General features: G+C 39.0%; 1 protein-coding gene across 6 annotated transcripts in view; it reads left to right on the top strand.

Annotated features, from left to right (window-relative positions):
- smoc1 (SPARC related modular calcium binding 1) overlaps positions 1-17403 on the top strand; it is a 52117-nt gene extending 34714 nt beyond the window's left edge. For 4 of the 6 annotated variants that reach the window (XM_066675052.1, XM_066675044.1, XM_066675035.1 and 1 more), the window contains 6 exons: positions 841-1033; positions 2320-2402; positions 4444-4549; positions 5060-5304; positions 6425-6464; positions 15566-17403. In XM_066675052.1, coding sequence (XP_066531149.1) covers positions 841-1033; positions 2320-2402; positions 4444-4549; positions 5060-5304; positions 6425-6464; positions 15566-15605 — 707 coding nt within the window. In that variant the 3' untranslated portion in view covers positions 15606-17403. Of the gene's footprint in view, positions 1-840; positions 1034-2319; positions 2403-4443; positions 4550-5059; positions 5305-6424; positions 6485-15565 lie in introns of all 6 variants that reach the window. The other 2 variants (XM_066675027.1, XM_066675019.1) reach the window with 2 other exon arrangements.
- The last annotated feature ends 2788 nt before the right edge of the window (positions 17404-20191 follow it).

Genomic DNA, 20191 nt, shown 5'->3' with positions numbered 1-20191 from the left:
TCCATAAACACACTTGATTAAAAAAAAAAAAAAGACATGAATTACGGTGGGTAAAAAGTCCTCTTCAATCGCAGCGTTGGCTGGATTAGCTGCAACATGTGGCGCTTTACACTTGGCCTTGCTGCAGTAAGTGAGTGATGCGCTAAATGGATTTCAACATAAATAGAGATTTATGAGACAAGGCGTTAAAACATTTAAACGAACATCCTGCAAGTGTCCGTGCGGTTAATAAATAAGAGGGGGAGCTTGCATCTTGTGTGAAGTGTGAGGGCTCAGAAAAAGGTCAAAGACTCCTCTTGAGAGTGTTTCCATCACTGAGCTTCTGCCTGTCCTAATTTAAACAAGCACTTCCACTTTCCATCAAATGCTTTGTGTCAACAGTGGATTTCATCTGGCAGTTGTAATTTAGTCAATATGGGCCCCAGCAACAGTTCTGTAGACTGTGAGGAATGTATGGTTTCATATTACGTAATCGCAACTTGGACATAGGCCCTCAGTGTGATCTGCAGCATTCAACACCCTGATCCAACATCCTATCACTGTCATGTAGAAGTAGTGTAAAAATGAAGATTTTATCCTTTATTTACTTTTCAGCTTTAATTTACAGTTCCTGTAAACATTATACAGTAAACAAGTATGAATTCTGGTCTGGGTTATGCTGGTCTAGTTCTGGGTTTGTTGGTCATGTTTGTTGACAAGATTACCAACTTGCGAAGACACAGTGTACACTGATTGTTGCTGGTCTCTATTCAGTGCTGTTTTTCAAGCTAGGCCGCCATGATAAAATGCCTGTGCTTCTGCCAATACATCGCGGATTGACTGTGTTTTTTGTGGTTCTAGAGAAAGTTCCCTCTTGTGACCAGGAACGACAGAGTGCGCTGGACGAGGCTCGACAGAACCCCCGAGACGATAATTTCATCCCAGATTGTGGAGTCCTGGGCATGTACAAGCCTGTCCAGTGCCACCAGTCCACTGGCTATTGCTGGTGTGTATTGGTGGACACAGGTCGGCCTATACCTGGAACTTCAGCCAGGTCAGTGCTAGAAAGATGCTTCAGTTCAAATCGCAGCAGACTATTAGTTATTAATTAAACCGCCCAGAATTGAGTTATGGAGCATGGGGTCCATGGAGTACATTCAGGAGGAGATGAGTGCACTCACAGTAATATTCCAACATCAAGTGTTGTTTTAAGAGTAAAGGCTGCAGCCAGAGAGTATATTGCATTGGACTTGTGTTTGTGTAACACTTTAGTGAGAGGTGGGCTTTGTGGGGCTACATGACACTGATGTAAACCAGTTGTCATATGTCAGTTGTTATGAAAGCCTTATGTAGCCTTATGAATGCTGCCATACAGTAAAGTTACACAGTGATGTGTTTATGATAGTGGAGAATTAAAATTTTGACCCACACATGCTCCCTTAAGGGTTAAGGTGGTACATATAGAAATATCTTATTTTTGTTAACATGTAAGAACTTAATTTTATACCAGATGAAATATTAATACAATATTTGCGTGCATAATTTCTGAAGAGATAAATACATCACATGCTTTATTTCACCACAGGATTAATTAGAAAACTGCTACCTGAAATATCTTTGCAATTAAAAGTTTGCAATTAAAATGAAGGCTAAGGTTTTCAGTGGGAGTTCAGGCACTGAGCCCATTCTGCTGCTTTCGTTAAGAGTTTTAACTGACGGACTAATCTTTTAAAGGCTATAGCTTAGCGCTTTTGTTACTCCAGATGTGAGATAAACTGCATTCTCATGCTTCAAACGCTAGTTTTGGAACACTCTGATGGTTACAAAAAAGCAATCCCACTGATCCTGATCAATTGTAAGATGAAACACACATGCTCCGGCAAAGCTTCAGCGCAACTGATTACAAGTTACGTTCACAAGAAACAAGTTCATTCACACTTCCCCCCACTTCGGAGAGGTTGTTTCTCTCTCTTTCTCTCTTCCCTTCTGTCAGTATTAATGACAGTGTAAAAATAAGGCAAGGCAGGTTTGGCACACAAAGGCATGACTGCTCTTTTCAACTTCTCAATAAAACAAGCAGACACGGGTCTTTGGGTTTACTTTTCTGCTTTTAAACAATTGCAAATCCTCCATTTGCTTTTTATAGTATTGGTAAAAGGAGAGTTATAGGTTATTCTAACCCACCCTAAGCCTAACTCTAAACCTAGCTTGGGTGGCTATTCAATGTCCCTAATTTTCCTGACTTCAGGATTTTACACTAGACTAGACTGTATCCCAAAGGGTTCAAAACTGATCCACATGAGTATTGTTAATCTGTCTCTGTCTCTCTCTCTTTCTAAGATATAAGAAGCCAGAGTGTGACATTGCAGCCCGTTCGCATGTGTCTGAGCTGGAGGACCCTTTCAGAGATAGAGAGCTGATAGGTGAGGAGAGAAGCTTCACAATTCCCTCTGTAGACCTGATTTATATCCTCTTAGGTTTCCTTTGCTAGAAAATCTTTAAATTATTAAAACGTGTCCACATCACTTAGCATGATGCTAACCTCTGTAGACGAAGAATGAGTCATTAGTGTTCGCCTCCAAGTTAAGCTGCCCACAGACATTGCGTTAGTGGCAATTTAAAAAGAAGCAGATCCTGACTTCACATGTCATACAGAAAGCAAGTGTCGTGCTCTGTAGCATCATGTGACTGGAGGAAACCAAGTTAGTGGCTGGAACAGGCAATGACTAAATTTGGAAAGAAACTTGAGGAAACAAAAGAAAGTACGAAAAGGGAGCAGCAATAATACTTTAAATCCACTTCAGCTTCTGCCATGTCATTGGTGTTAGCTTTCTGAACAAACAAGCACACATTCCGACTGAGTTTCAAGTTGCTAACAGCTTATTTTATATGTCAAAATCATTTATTGAATCAAGATCACAATTGAAAAGGACTAAACTCTGTGTCTAAGTACCTCCAAGCATCCTTTTGCTTGGTGAAATCTGATGTTGAGACTTTGTTATACTGTTTTCATTTAACAACTGGAGTCTTTATAGCTTGCAGAGATCAAATTACTTAATAAGAGGAGTACATTGAAAGCCCAAACTAACCCTGTTTTGCATACAGAGTTTAAGTCTTTCTGGCCTACTTTTGGTGGCCTTAATTGTAAACATCTGATCACAGTTAGCATTTTCAGTATTTGTTTGTGCTGAGGAACATTGTTTGACAAAGGGTTATGAGATTATCCATCCCATGTTTTGCCACCTCAAGGTGGTCTTCTTTTCAAGTGGGAGGCTTTCACAAAGTCCCATGCCCCTTTCACTGCTTTACTTTGAGTTAATCTACTCTCTCCCCTTCATTTAAAGTTTCATTATAACCCCTCTTTAATTCCCCATCTGGGATATTTACAGAGTAAAACATGGCTTCTTACTGTGCAACAGATGTGTGCCGTGGTTTATGGTGCTTGGACCAGTGGAGAGGGGCTGCAGCAGGGGGGCTCATGTGGGGTGTCGCTGCCTGTGGAGGGCTGAGGGGAATTATTTTTACGCACTCTAGCTGGATGCTCCGCCACTTCACTACAAAGCAATGTGGCTTCCATGGCGTCATCCTTAGCATTGGGGTCAGCATATCAGTGCACTTAGATAATGGCTAGATTACTTCTCCTCTTGATTGTCTCAGCAATATGCACTTCAATATTCACTTCAAGTTTCTAGAGATTCAAACGGATGTGTCCAATTCCATATGCTTTAATTTAACACCCAACTTGAGAGGCATTGAGGCGGTGCGTCACATTACTTGTCCTCACCCCCTGAAGCTAATTGGATTCACCTGGCATGCCACAGGACCCCATTTCCCACAGTGCCCTGGGACTGCTGGAAGACAAATGTATATATAAAGAGAGAGAGAAAGAATGGAGAATGAGGAGGTAACTGTGAGCCTGAGCGCATAGTAGAGAACATAGAAAAAACATGAAATATATAAAACTAGAAGATAAGTTTATTACATTCCTTTGTTTGAAGTTGTACTTTAATAGACACAGTTAGGGTGGAAACATTTGCAGTGGTCAATTGTGCTGTTATAGCCGTGCATCTGGTGCAATTAAAAGGCACTACTCAAGGTGTTCAGCAATGCACTGTAAAAGTTAACTGGGTGCTCAACGGCCACTCATGTCACCTTGCACGTCTAGTTCTTGACCGCATACTTCATTCATACCCATAAATTCACTTTCCACATGTATTTCAAACAAAACAATAAGCTCCTTTGAGCACATATACTTGTAGCTATTTTCACATTCTCAAGGTTCACATTGAGAGGCATCTCAAGGCATTCCAACAAATAGATCCTGCAGGCTGAATGTTAAACTGCGCTATATTAAAGCCACCATTTGCCTGCACTGACCATGGCAAAGACACAGATTTGCACACATTTCTATGGTTCTGTGTAAACTTATTTTCATTTCTCCCATTTTTGGTTTAAATGTGACAGGATGTCCAGAAGGAAAGAAGATAGAGTTCATAACTAGTTTGTTGGATGCTCTTACAACAGACATGGTTCAAGCCATCAACTCACCAACTCCCTCTGGTGGTGGGAGGTAAGAAGAACAATCAGCACAAAAAATTTGTCTCTGAAGAGATCTTTTATAATGGTAACACACTCATGAAGTATTAGTTATTGACACGTGCACAGCCTTGTGCTCTGTATTTTTTAAATATCTTATTATTAGTTTCAGTGATGTGAAGATTTTCATTCAACAATGCATTAAAGCACTCTTATTTTCAGCGCTGCAGTGAGAGTTGCATGGTGCTGTTAATGTTAGTGCACTGCACTGTTATGAGTGGATCAGACACAACAGTGTTTATTAGAGTTTTCAAACACTGTGCCCACTCACAAATCACTTTATCAGACACATCTACCTTGTTGGTCATCTTTGGTTTTAGTTTGTTGTCATCCTCTAGTCCTTCATCAGTGGTGAATAGACACGGCTGATGTGAAGTCATCCAATTTAAGTTGATGTTGTTGTATGTTAAACATTGAATAAAACAGTTTTTAAAGTAAGTACATATTGTGTGACTTGCCTTAACACATCAAGTCTCACCTGCAGGTTTGTGGAACCAGACCCCAGTCACACACTTGAAGAGCGAGTAGTGCACTGGTACTTTGCTCAGTTGGACAACAACGGCAGCCATGACATCAACAAAAAGGAGATGAAGCCCTTCAAGCGTTATGTGAAGAAGAAAGCCAAGCCCAAGCGATGTGCTCGCAGGTTCACAGACTACTGCGACCTCAACAAGGACAAGATCATCTCTCTGCAGGAGCTGAAAGGATGCCTTGGGGTCAATAAAGAAGGTGACGACTGTACTAAGCATGAATGTAATTAGCATGAATGAAGTGACGATAATCTGAATTCGTCAATGGTCATATAGGATGTGTATATTTATTTATAAGATTCCTGTAGGTTAAGCATGACATTAGTACTATAAACTAAACCTGGAAGAAATGAAAATGTACACACTACTTATCCTAGTATGTAATATTGTGCAGTGCATCATTGCATCCCTCAGCTTAGTTAATTTCTTATTTTTCGGTAGTTGTATACATCACTGTGGTCTCACTGTATTACCCAGCATGTTTTAAATATGCATTACATTATATAACCACTGGGAAACCCCCACTGCTATAAAGAAATCCAGACAGCTAGAATAGCCACTGATGTAGAAGCTAATAAATACAGATGTGATTTTCATCTTGCTAGCCATAACATTAACTATCTGGCGCCTTTCTGCCTTAGCCAGCTAAAAGAGTCAACCCCCAAAAATCCTCTCCACAATTGTTCATATGTTCCTCCCACCTTCAAGATACCTCATCAGAACGGGGGTCTCCTAGCATTTAAAGCTGAAAATCCTTTTCTTCAGACAGTTGTGAAACTATTGTAGGAGGCGAGTAGACAGGTTAACAACAATAGTTACATTTTTCATTTTGTTCCATGTGTTCCCCTTTAAATAAAGTTGGGAATTAATGAAACAGCTGTGCTGCAGTTTTCCAGGAATCAGGACAGTTCAATTACTAACAGAGCCTTCATTTCAGCATCACTAGAATATAATAGTAGTCACAGCCAGTAGCAGCCAGCTCAGCCTTGCTGCTCTATGCCAGCGAATGCTTCTTAATGAAAGGTAGGGCAAGAAAAGTGGAAAAGACGTCCTCGTGAGGTTTCCTGGGCCCTTAATGGACTAGAATCCATGAGTCAAATCCAGAAACACTGGCATCTTTGTAAGAGCCATTTTCATACTTTCTTACTTCTGGAAAACATCACTCATGGAAAAGCTCTTGATAGGAAGAGAACCTGACTAGGGAAAAAAAATGCTCCTGAAATAATGCGAGTTTTTGTGTGTGTGTGAGCGCGAGTGGGCGCATCTGTGCATTGTGTGTGTATCAAAGGCTAATTCATATGTCGGTTTGCTTATTGCAGGAACTACAACAACAAGCAGCAGCAGCAGTCAAGGGACAAGGCAAGGGACAAATTTGTACAGTAAGGCCCCACTAATCGCTTTCACTAACATTTGCTTCAGCTGCTGCAGATGGCTCCAAATATAATCCATTAATATTCTGAATCTCTTGTAAGTAACACTACTGAAAATTATGAGATGAAATGTATCATATAATATAATTCTCATGGTCCAACTGATATATGACCGATCTACAAACTAAAGAGTAACCATTTACACCTTGGGTTTCAAACTCTCAAATGTGAACAGTTATTCCAGTTGCCTGTTGAGTATGAGGTATTAAATGTGTAATAACAATGCTGACTCAATGGGTAAATCTAAATACATACCCCAACAAAAATACATTACAATGCATAGAAAGTCCTTCCAAAACTGACTTTAAGCAAAAGCAGTATAGATGAAAAATAAGGGTTGAAAGAGTTCAAAGCATTCTGAACTTTTCTGAGGCTATAGATTATTATTACGTTTTCTGATGCTTATTTGAAAAAAAAAGTGATGTACGGATAACCAAATCTGTCCATAAAGCACTGTTTAATTATTAGAGTATATAATAAAAATTTATTAAATATAAAGTTTTATTGTTAAATAATGTTATTACGATTTTTTGTCCCCTAAAATTGGTATTGTATCAGCTACAAAATGGTCAGGCCCAAATTCCATAGCATCTCTGAAGAGAATGTGTGTGCGTGTGTATGTGTTATGAGCATTTAAGTATTTTAATGCGTCATAGAAGCACATTGTATGTTTAGATTATTTTCTGACTGTTTGCACAACCAAAAGAGTGATTAATAACTCACCTCCAGGTTTGCCTTACATAGAATCAAAGGATAAAAAATATAGGTAAACACTAGATGACATGAGTGTGAGCAGTCCATTTGAGCAATTCATCAAAATCCCAGAGTTAGTGCAGTACTGGATCAGTGGAGCTGCAGGGTCCTGAAGTGTTGTGTTGTTGTGTTGTGAATAGATGCTGCTATTTGTTGACCTGGTCCGACTGGCTATGGTTTAAGAAAAGAGTTCAGCACTTTGTACTTGATTAAAAGCTCCTCATGTTCATAACGGAGAACTATTTCTCAGTGCATTTGCCCTGTTCATTTGTCCTGCCTCACAGATAAGAAATGCCAGACTATTATTGTCTCAGCGTAAAATGTTTCCATGTATATATCCAAAGCTATGAGGATATGATTTCCAAAAAACTCACTCACAGTTGTGATCTAATATGTTTTCCTTTCTGTTTCTAAAATTACTCTGGTGTCTTAAAGACATCATCATCATCTGGTTCACAATGAGCACACTGTAAAAAGCCAATAAAATGGAGAACTAAATTTACCTTGCTTTAAAAAAATCCCACTGTACTTCACTGTGTAAGCATACAGTCCATACAACCCATATATAGCTATTAAGCAACAAAATCATGTTTATATTTTTTGTGATATCATGAAACCCAACACATTTTTAGCTATCTACCTATTCAACCCACAACAGTATAGTTCCAACCATTTATGCTTAAATTATGAGGCATGTTGTTCTCTGGATGAGGCCCAATAGAAGACAGCCAATCATAACAATTTTAATTTACATATATCAGTCTAAACTTACAATAACAAATATTGCCTGTTTAATCCTTGGGGATAAAATGAGGTTAGAATGTGGAATGTCATTTTAAATGAATTCAGACTGTGTTTGGTACAGACGCACATAGACAGTGTTAGACAGGTATTTTGGAGTGTTGTCATACAACTGGCATTCTTAACCACATTCTCTGTGTGACCCCCAGCTCACTTCATAAGATGTCTTTAAGGGGGATCTATTGAAATGTGCTGTTGTAGGTAGATGTCTGTATAAAAAAACACAATCAAATCAACCCAGTCAGAATTATAATGACATGACAGAAAAAAAAATGGAAATACATCTCTTTTTCCATATGTGAAAAAGAAAATCTGAAAAAAAAAACATTTACAGCAAAGTAGCCTATGTCTACCAATTTAATCCTTCCATAACATACAGCAGTTTCTAAAATGCAGCTGATACACAGCGGGGCCATCACTAGAGATTAATGATTAGGGGGCTAAGCTTTAACCAGGGAGGTCTAGTGGTTACTGGCTCACAGCAGCAAATTTCTTTGATGAGGTATAGATAAAGTAAAGCCACAAGGAGCTGCTGCCTTTACAACAAAAAAATCATAAATAAATTATATCCATCTACAGGTAGAAAAACAAAACTGACTATTACTAACAAAACAACTATTAACTTATTATATATACAGGTATCTGTAAAATATAGACATAATGTCAAGAAAGGACATAAACATCAATTCAGTCTGCCCTAATTACTACAGTGAACATTTTAACTGACATTTTCAGCAGGCTAACTTTAAGTTCATCAATAATCAGGTTTCATCTGCTGCATAATTTATTTCAACTAGTGCATCATTGGCTTTTCAAATTAAATTAACTAAAGATTGTAACATGCATTCAATTAACATTAATCTTTACTTTTTTCTTGAAATGACACTCGCCATCAAGAAACTAACTACACATTCTCCCCGCATACACTGTGTGCTTACTTTGTCAAGAAAGCATATAGACCGATAACAAACAACATCAAAGCCTCTATTAACAGCTCCCCCAGGTCCTAGAGCACCCAAGTTTCATTACTATGTAAAGAACATTTAGGGCTTTAGGGAGCTACAGCCCCTCTAAAACAGGTCTAATGATGTCCAGGATACACACAAACAAAACAGTTCTGTGTTAATTGAATACAGGGTTGCACAACAATTGGCATATGTTTATTTTTTTGTAGAAACATACCTGCAAACCAGCAGGGACCACATCGAGAGCCCCAAGGTTTAAGAACCTCTGTCATAGAACCACTTGTTTTCCTTAAGAAGCATAAAATAGAAGGTTCTTTTTTAAGAACTCACTGCTATAAAGTTCTGTAGTAATTGTCCTTTCCATCACTTTAATGAGTTTTTTGCACCTTTATTTTGGAAGACCCCAGGGTTCAGCTGATATTTATAATATTCACCAAGGAGGGATAAAGTCTGAACTCAGCTAATACCAACTGTTTGAAAAAAATAGATCTTTTCATATTTCAAAATTTCTACTTTAATTTATGTAAGACGCCACTATGTGTTCTATTTTATTTCACTCCCACCCTCTCCTCTCCCTCTACCCCCTCTCCCCCTCACTCAGAGTTTATTTTTCTCAGGCTGACTATCTTGTTCATAGCGAGGTGGTTACTGTGTGATGACAGGCCGTCAGCCCACAGCACTCTCCTCTCTCTCTTTCTGGTGGGATTCCCTTGTTATTAGTCCCGTTGTGGCTGTTTACTCTGGCTGGTAGGCTGCGCTGGGCTAACAGAGGTCCAGCAGAGGCCCGCTGAGAAATGAGCTCATGTGTTTACCCTGGCGCTGCCCGCTCCAAGCTAAAAAACAGTGGCTAGAAGCGGGCATAACGTCAGGGCCTGCGCACCAAGGCTAGCTCTGCCAGGATAAACATCAGCCTCATTCGGAGTGTTGAGGTGCTTCTTCTACCCCCAGCTAGTGGGTTTGCTTTAGACCTCCAAGGACAGACACCCCTTTCCGTATACACACTTTAGGGGATTGATAAATTGGGCCAGGCTTCTTCCAAAAGACAGTTTTATGTCATGTCACTAGAGCATGCTGTAGATATAATTAATGAGCATAGACTGGGTTTGGGACTAACGCCCTGACAATATATCTACAACAATTATAGGAGCCAATGGACATTTCCTGAAATTAATCTCGCAACAGCCACATTTAACTGTGAGCTTATCACAAGACCTAACTCATCCAAAGCACACACTTCTGTTGTGTTGTTGCACATAGTGAGGAAGTCAGTTATCATATCTGTGGACAGAAAACACCACCAGACACCACAGTGCATATAAATTTTACACCATCTTGTCTCACACCCAAGACGCACAATCAGGAGATGATTTCTTAACTCAGAAAGGTGAAGGAAGCAGTTTCCTGTATACGTAAAAGGAACCCTGTCCTTTATCCCTGGGTGTGTTCTTTACACATTAATATCAGTTTGATCTAAAGATTTTAAATTCATATTGAAAGTCAAACTACGGTACTGTGCAAAGGTTTTATGTACCTGAGAAAATGCAATTTAAAAAGATGTTTATCTGAGCAGTAAGAGATAATTTATTCAAAAACAAACAAAAAAACAAAAAACTTAATATTAAATAATAAATTATAGTATTACAGTAAGTATTGGTATTCTGGGAATGAAAGTGTTGGTTTATCCCTTTCCAAATCTCTCCTCACAGCAGCCCTACAAATATGTAATTTTAAATATAGTGTATTTATGATTTTATTGTAATAATAATAGAAAGACCATGAAAGTCTCATTACTGAGACTAATTATGACACTTTCATTATTAATGGTATGTTATTTCAAGGAACTTCCTAAAAGCTTTCATACAAAACTGTAGAGTAAATGTGATAATTGTGTAGATTGGACATACTATGAAATCACTTTTTTCAGTGCCTTTGAATATTCATTTGGGGATCTGGAGTTTACCAATCTGACAACTGTGAAATAAAACAAACCAGTCCGTTTTCTCTAATTTAAAAATAAAAAAAACATGAAATAAAATAAGCTGTGCAGATTTTGCTCTGCTTTCTATATCAAGTGCTGAGATATATACACCCCAACTCCACTACCCACCACCCCCATTGGTGTATCTCCAATAACAATGCTGGACCCACACTTATGTGAGAGGACAAAGATGAGGTTAAATTTAATTAAACAGACAATGAGTGCAGATAAACATGACTACTGGGCAAAAACAGAGAAAAAAAAAAACATCAGAAGAAAGAAAGCCATGCAGAAATTATAAAAAAGGTCACATTGTTTAGAGTAAACAGTTCAATGCTTCTTTAGTGCTTGTTCCTTGTGGTATTTTGATAAATGCATGTCAAAGAGATGTCATTAAAATCCCAGCAAACTGTGGAGAAAAATAGATTAATATGTCAGCTTAAACTAGCTATCTGATGGTCACAGTTTGTTGTTAGGAGTCCCATTTTCTCTTTGTCTTTTTATAACATTGTAATCTGGCTATAAAAATTCCCATTTTTATATTTTATTTTATGTAAACCTATGTTCCATTTTATCACCTGGCATATATTTTAATGTCACTTTATTGTCCCTTTCAGACTGAGCATATTTCTTACTGTACTGAAGAATCCCAGAGCACTGCATGCACTAATTATTACCCTGGAACAGCTTAACTTTTATGTCCTTAGTGGATGTTCGGAGGGTGGTTAAACAAGGGTGGCCAATCCTTCCAGACCATTTGTTTTGGGAATTATCCCATCTCCCGCCCTCCACACGCACAACTCTCTCAGCCTGTTCTGCACTTTTCACCACACATTCTACAAACCTAATTCTAAAAACAGTAGGACAGTAGGACATTGCAAAAAAAAAAAAAAACACAAAAGGAAGTGCTCTGTAAATACATTTGAACTTTATTTAAACAAAAACAGTACAGATATATACAGTTTTACATCATCAGCTTCACTGTGGAAATGGATATTCATTCTAAATTTATTTGTATTAATTTAAGGCTGGAAACAGTAAGATATTTAAAAATCAATTAGTCATGCCTGGGCCTAAAAACAGCATCCAGGAAAGGTCTTTTTTGAGTGAGGATGGGTCAAAACTCATCATTTTCATCTGTGAATAATAAAAGAGTTTAAGTGCAAAGGGAGGTTGCAAATATATTAGATACTTCACCCTCTGCATATCATAAGAATATCAGGGAATCCGAGGAAATCTCTGTATGCAAAGGTCAGAAAGGTACAGTACCGTGACACAGCTGGAGACTTGTATTGTGAAAGAATGAGAAAAATTAACCTTTTAAAGCCATGTGTTGGCTTTATATTCAGGTGCAATCCTGGTGATGCCCCAGCCGTCTGAGGCCAGAAGCCATAAAAGAGCACAACTGGCTTCACTCTCTGGGTGGGTGGGATACTTCCTTTCCTCAACACACAGCATGACGTCTGCCACAGGTGTCTGTCAGCTGTTGTGACAGACCTGGGCAGTCTCATGTTGGCCTGCTTGGTGATGTTGCATTAGCTGCAATGCGAAAAGAAGATGGTTGTTGACATCATAGGCCTCATAGGAAATATGTGTTTGGTCTCACTCCTGAAGGGTTTAGTGGCATCTTTTGTGATAGGGAGATTTAGCTCTAACTAATGGGGTGGAATTAGGGGGAAACTTATTACTGAATAAAAATTGGGCATAATCCTGAATATAAAATTATTTTTTTTAAAATGAAGTGTGTATGACTTTGTTGATGACAAGAAAAATAATGGAACACAGTGGTGAATGTGTTCTTGACCCAAGTATTTTTTGGAATCTGTTACACTCTTAAAATTTGGAATTTTCTTGCAGTGTTGCTGCTTTATTCTTGTAATTATTTGTAAATTAGTGGGATTAATATTAATATTTCTGCAGAAAACACTTTGTAATAGACTGTGCCCTCATGGAAACCTATTACTTTATATCATCTTACTTCACTGAAGAAAGTATTACCAGAAAACAGCCTGAGTGCTAGTAATTCTGGTCTTAGTACTTTGATTTATCGAGCTTAAAGGGACGTTTATTGTTTGGAGACTGTGTGTGTGTAAAAAGTGGGTGAATGACAGAGTGAGTGAGTGAGTGTGTACCTGTATGAGACAAATAGGGTCTGACTTCTAGTCATTAGTCTCATGAAAGAGCAGCTTTATGAATCAGGCAGCTCCAAAGCTTCAGAAATACTGACGTACTGCTTGGTAGCTATTGCCTCACAGCTTTTTTTTTCAGCTAATTATGTGGGACATCACAGGGATATATTCTGCAGAGCTTAGTAAAATGGACGTAATCAGATTGTTGAAATACCTTACGTGAAATAGACAGACATTTGTTTGAAGTAAATCTCACATATTGTTTATAGCTCTTGGAAAGCTCCTTCAGAAAGTACTTAAGCATTAATGTGGGTTACTATCCCAGTTTGAGCTGTAACATTCAAATGTACAGGTACTGGAGGAATATGATGATGGGCTCTTTAGCACTTAAGTGTCAGTGATCTGTGCTCAGCATACCGTCCTGTAACCTCTCCTGATCTGGTCTTCAGTGTGTTCCCGGCCTCCGGCCCTGGCTGGGCTCTAATCGGACATCAGAGTCAGACGAGGCTGCTCTTAGTCGCGCTGGATCTGGTTTCTGTGCTTTATCAGATGATGGGGCCAGGGTGTCAAGGGAGAAGCTTTGTGTCCTTAATGGCACAGTCATTTCACCACTTTACCCCAGTGAATGAGGAGAGGCCAAAGTGGACTGCTTCGCTGGAGCCTCTTAATTGCCGAAGGGGAGCAGGCTATAGAAGGGACTGAGTGTACAGACACTCACACAGAGACCTCAGAGGATCCTCAGAGCAAGTGAACAAATGAGACAAACTCTCAGATTCTCGCTGAAAGCTTCTAAAGGCCAGCGCACTAAATAATGGACGTAAAAGTCAGGTTATCTCTCGCACGATTCAAATATATAGTTGTGTTTGATGGCACTCTCTGTTGTGATACATCTACAAAGCATCTCCATTTCAGCTATGGTAGCTGTAAGCAGTAAATTTGGGGGCATGGATGGGTGGGGGGGCAGTGTAATAAAACACAAACATACCAGGGTCTGCCTGGGAGCACACCTGCATCACCCCCACTTCCACACCCCTAGAAAACCTGCTGTTAACCTTCCTTTCTTAAACACAAACATACACACACACACACATACATAGACATAGACATCTGATGGGCTCTCCAGAGCTAAAGACCCCTTTACCCTTCAGACCCATCCCCCCATGGGCTCTGTTTAGGTGGGGGAAGCTTGACGAGAAATCTCCCACTCCCATCTGCAAGCAATCTGGGCTCCCTACCTATCTCCTCAGCTACTCAGCTTTGCTATGATTAATGGGCCCAAAAGGAGTCCCATGCCCCATCCCAATGACTCTGACAGTACTTCTGCAAGATTGGTGTGGATCGGTTTTGTCATGTATCCTGCTTTATAGTATGGCGTATCCTGGTGAAAATGGCATTGTATTAACAAGATCTGCAAAATGCAAATGCATAGAACAAACAATAAAACAATTGGTATATCTGTTAATCCCTTAAAAAATTAAGAGGTGTCAAATGTAGCATTAGGAGCCTTTCCTTGACAGGGAACTCAACCCTTTCAGCATAGAGGGCCGCATTTTTACTCACTACACTCCAAACCACATCCCAGTGTAAAGGGGTTCTTGTTTAATGTGATTATGGACCATTTTAGAGGCTGTAGATGAAACAGTTAAAAGATTTAGTACTGAGAATCAAACACCACTTCAACATGGCTGTGTGAGGAGGGTGAGCACAGGAAGGTAATGGCAGAGAAAGGATTGTGCTCTGACCACAGTGGAACAATCTGTTTACCACATGACATCTGAGAGACAGGCAAAGAGAGAACACACTCGTATCCTCCTACCACACTCTGACGCTCTCGTGCACACCCACACACACAAACACCCACACACACGCAACCGATCACATGTAGATGTATTTGATGCATTCCACTCAGATCCAGTGCATCTTGGGAGCTGCTATCGCTCGGTTCATCCTGTTTGAGCCCAAAGAAGTGCATCTGGAGAACCTCTGCTTACAGACAAAAGCTCCTCACAGTAGTCCTTTAATCACTTTTCATTTTGTCAGCATTGTCCCATCATTCTCTCTTTTTTGCCCTGCTCTCAGGTCATTTCATTGTCTGTGCATGTGTGTATATCTGGGCATGATCACGTGTTTACGATTTCTCTATGTTATCCCCATTTTAGCTTGTTTTACAATAGGCTGCAGGTGTTAGTTTTTTAAATTAAAATGGCTTGACACTGAACAAAACCATTGTGTGCACTTGAGGGTGCATGTGTGTGTGTGTGTGTGTGTGTCTCCTGTGGCATGAGAAATGACTGTCTCTGGAATGCTTGTGTGTAGTCACGCAATGAGTGTGTTAACGCATCTGTTGGTAGTCCAGCAAAATGAACACACTTTTTCCTCCATTCCTCATGTTGTCTGTTTCCAGTAGGTCGTCTGGTGTAAGGACAGAAGCATCCAGAAGATGAGCCAAGAGCAGAGGGCACAGAAGGAGGGCATCTGCTCACGACTTGAACAGAAAGAGAGGGTATTTTTGGAGCAAAAACAAAAATAAAGAATAAGAAAAAAAATGGTTCCTAAAGAAAATGATAAAGAAAACGAAAACATGGAGCCAAAATATTTGCACTTTCTTTTCCCATTGGTAGACATTTCTTTGTCTCTTGTTGTGATGTAAACATTTTATGAATATGACGTCCGACAAATGTTTGTGTACGTGGAAGAAACCTTGTATAAGATGGCACTCGTACATGTGACTGACTACCTGCTTAAAAACACGCAACTTCTTTTATCATATGTATAAAAAAAAAAAAACTAAAAAAACTAAACTCACAGCAAGTTCTAGTCAGTATTATGCAGTGCAGAGGTACATAACACTCAAGTTATTATTAGAAATTAACATTCCATGTAGTCTGTTGATTTTAGGGTCAAGAGTTGGTTTCCTACAGCTTTTCACTTTTAGATTCACAGGGCCAGTTTTTATATAATGTCTGGATCTTTGTTTTGTTTTGTGTTTTTTTGTTTGGTTGTTTGTTTTAGTAGCATAGTGGACTATGTTTGGTAGGCATCTGCTGAACAGAAAAATAGTTTATCATCACTCATTTAGCACAGTTTTCCTTGTATCTACATAACCTTGGTCTTTACACATATTATAGATGTTGTCCCTATGCTACAAATATGATTCAGTTTGTTCCTTTGGTGCTGTTCCATCATTTTCTTTCCATTCTTTTCACAAACAATGGCATATAACAATTTAGATGAGACAAGTTGTTCAATCCCTCTCTCTTCACAGCTGGACAGTGTACATTTTGACAGACGAATAAACAAGTCATTTATTATACAATCAAAATTCTTTACATTCTTGAGAAAACAGCCTTAAAAGCCCAGGCATATGGTTGAAAATGAATGTCTTCAAGGTCATGAAGTTATAAAATATTGGTAGGGATTCAGTTCTTTTGTCTAGACTGGGGATGTGCCGTAGACTGTAGTGAAACTTAACAGAGATGCCTTATGTGAAACTGTATTGGATCACATTCATTGTTTCAGCCTGACCAGTGAAGTGTTCATAATTTCACATACATTGCCTTTAAATTCATTTGAATGTGTGATTTCTTTATCACAGTTGAATTAGTTCTTTTTGAATCTTGCTGGAGCTAAATCACTAGCGTATTGTCTCTGTCAGAAAGACACAACAAGGTTTGTGTAGTAGGATTTAATTTGTCTTTTAGTTACCATGTTACAGTTACATTATTCATATGGCCCTTAAAGTACTAGGGTGAATGGGATTAATAATAATAATAATAATAATACCATCCCCACCAAAAATTATTTTTTTATACAAAAATGAATATGGCGATCATCCCAGAACCCGGAAATATACAGACAGGAAATCTGTCTCCCAACGGTGATGTGATTATCTTTCTAATTTAAGAAAGATGAGGTTTTTTGTGTGTTTGTGTGTGTCTGTGTTTGTTTGTTGTTGGTTTCCATGTGTGTATGTGTGCGTTTGTTTATGGACATATCCTTTGGACGATGTTGCTTTGGCTTGTGAAAGAAGAGTAAAATTGAAACCTTCAAGTTTGTAAATATGTATCATATGTTCTTTCCGTCTTTGCTTTTACGTCATCAATCTTGCAAAATTCTTTGGCAAAAGCACAGCATCAACATCATTTAGAATCTTCTCTGTAGTAAATTGTACAAGTAAAGTATTTTGCTCCCATCCTAAGCCTGTTTGAATGTCTGATCATCACGTTTAAATGACTGTTGAAAATACACGTTTTAATGTAATTTCCTCTTGTCTGTGTCTTTATTGTCACGCATATCTGGACACATTTGTGGGGCTTTTGTTTTACTGTGGGAGCATTTATTAATGAGCTGCTGGCTTCATCCACATTTGTAATGTAAATAATTACACAGTGTGGCATACCCTAAAATCAACCCCCTACTCCGTGTATAGAAATATGTGAAGTCATATGCAAATGTTGAGCAATACTTTATTTACTGTATTCATAAAATAAAAAATGTAAAAAAAAGTAATTAGATTAAATGAACATATTGGGAAAAAAATAAATATCATTCTGGCCTAAAATAAATTCATGGTACGTTTTATATTAAATATTTTATTTATAGAGGCATGTTTTTTCTGCAGATAAATTGATTATAAAAATATATTTTCTCTGTCAAGGATGTATTAGCTTAATTTCACTCAGATACTAAACAAATCATATCATTTGACCCAAGGTGCCCAAATTCAGTGTGGGGAGAGAGAGAGAGAAGGGAGTATAGGTTATACTGTATACAGCTATTGGTGGGTAAAGCCTAAGAAGAAGGCCACACCTCTGTGCACAGCTGCCCTCCATTTTCTCTGACCCCCACCTGGAGCAGCAGGTCTGTGTGCCCCCGAAGTGCTTCCAGACTGCAGCTGAACAACCGTCTTACTCTAAACATTTCCAATCATTTGAGTAAGAATGGCTGCAATCAAAGCTAATCACACTATCAAGAGGAAGTCAAAGAGATTATTGTCAAAAGTACAGGAAGAGAACCCACAAGCCTTAAAGATGTCCCTCAACTCATTCTACCAAGATCGACACAATTCCAAAACTGCTAGAAAAAAACAGGGACTAGGATCACTTTACTCAATAATATCATTAATCAGAATGTCACTCTGCACTTTTTGGTAATGCCCACTATAAAAATGTTACAATACAGATAAAACACAAAGGAACAGAAGAATACCCCAAAAATCACACTCTACAGAAGCTGCTCCATGTCTTTGTTTTAAAGAGTGACATCAAATATGAGATTTTTATCTAAACATGTAATGCAATTAAAAATCAGGTTAGTGCTTTTTCATAGGAGTTTGGTGTGTTCTCTCTGTGTCCGTGTGGGTTTCCTCCGGGTGCTCCGGTTTCCTCCCACTGTCCAAAAACACATGTTGGTAGGTGGATTGGAGACTCAAAAGTGTCCGTAGGTGTGAGCGTGTGAGTGAATGTGTGAGTGTGTGTGATGCCCTGTGAAGGACTGGGGCCCCCTCCAGGGTGTATTCCCGCCTTGCGCCCAATGATTCCAGGTAGGCTCTGGACCCACCGCAACCCTGAACTGGATAAGCGCTTACAGATAATGAATGAACGAATGAATGAATGCTTTTTCTTTCCAGGTTCAAATCAGCGCCAGCATTGTAACTCACTGTATGCCTACTCTTAAGACCAAAAACACTGGCTGGTTGTACAAAACCACTGGTTCACTGTAGCTAGTGCTAGTCAGGTGCAAACATGCAGGTTTAAAGGCTTGCTGTAAATGAAAATGTTAAGAGTAAACGATGGCAATGGAGCTCTTGGAGTAAAGCATCTCATTGAGTGATGCTGGTTTGAGATTAAGATGATGGTGGCGGAGGTGGATTTAAGAGTGTTGATGATGGGGGTGGGCTAGAGAAAGATGGGTTGGATTGGGTGACTGGGTGGTTGGATTTAAAATTAAAAAAAATAAAAAAAACTTACAGGCAGCTGCAATACATCTGTCTTACACTGACACATGTGGCATTTGACTTCCAGTGTGAAGTTCAAAAGAATTTTATAATGATGCAGCTGTTTAGAGATTGTGTGTGTGCGCGTGTCGAAAATGTGTCAGTAGTTTATAATCTAAGTATGTCTTAATGTCTTTTATTTTTATATTTTGCTGTCAAACTGATTTTTTGCTGACGAAAAAAAGAACATTGGCAAAAAATTTTATTAAAATAAGGAACCCAGCGCCTGAGTCCAGACCTCAAAATCACATTGCAAACTACTGGAAAGTGTGGAAATAGAACTTGGAAACACAACATTTAAGCAGCGTTCCCTGAGTGCACCCAACAGTCTGGGAGGATATGTCAAAGGCCATTAGAGCTTATTAAAGGCAGTCACCGTTAATAGTTACAGGGTGGGGGTCAGAGTATATTTGTGTGTGTTTAGAAGTAGGCCTATCCAGTGTGAAGCATTTGTGTCTGATGCTTTGCTGTGCTCTCTGAGGTAGCACCTGCTCTGCAGGCCCAGGGGCCACCTGTCAGGAGGCCAGGGTCTAGTGTCAAAGGTCAAGCCTCAGGAAGGCATGGATGATTGAGAATACAGCTGGGCTGATCAAGCAGGTGTCCTTTCTTCTGTCCTTCTTCTCTTTTTTCCTTTTTCTAGTTGAGTGTTTTGTATGTGTCTTCATGAGGCATGTATGGGTTTTACCAAGAAGTGTAATATTACACTTTTTTTTTACTTGAAATACTTATTAAATGTAGAAATGTATACACTTTCCTCAAAAGTCATGAAATGAACGATATATCAGTGAAAATATGGATGAAGTTCAACTGTGAAGTCTTACTCTAGGACCTAAGATTTGGTCTTGGAGCATCTGTTTTCTATTATATTTTGGATTAGCATTGATTGTGTTTTGATTGACTCTGAACTCCAGCCTTTTTTCCACTTCTGACAGTTATAAAAGCCTGGAAATGTTTCCTTCCAATACATTTCTTACTGTTAATTTCAGGGGCAAAACCATTGCTGGGGATTAGGCCAGAGTCTTTAGATTGTATGGT

Source organism: Hoplias malabaricus, chromosome 1, assembly GCF_029633855.1.
Source record: "Hoplias malabaricus isolate fHopMal1 chromosome 1, fHopMal1.hap1, whole genome shotgun sequence".
In the NCBI taxonomy this organism is placed as follows: domain Eukaryota; kingdom Metazoa; phylum Chordata; class Actinopteri; order Characiformes; family Erythrinidae; genus Hoplias; species Hoplias malabaricus.
Note: the sequence above shows the minus strand (reverse complement) of the source record. Positions and strands in the feature narration are given on the sequence as shown.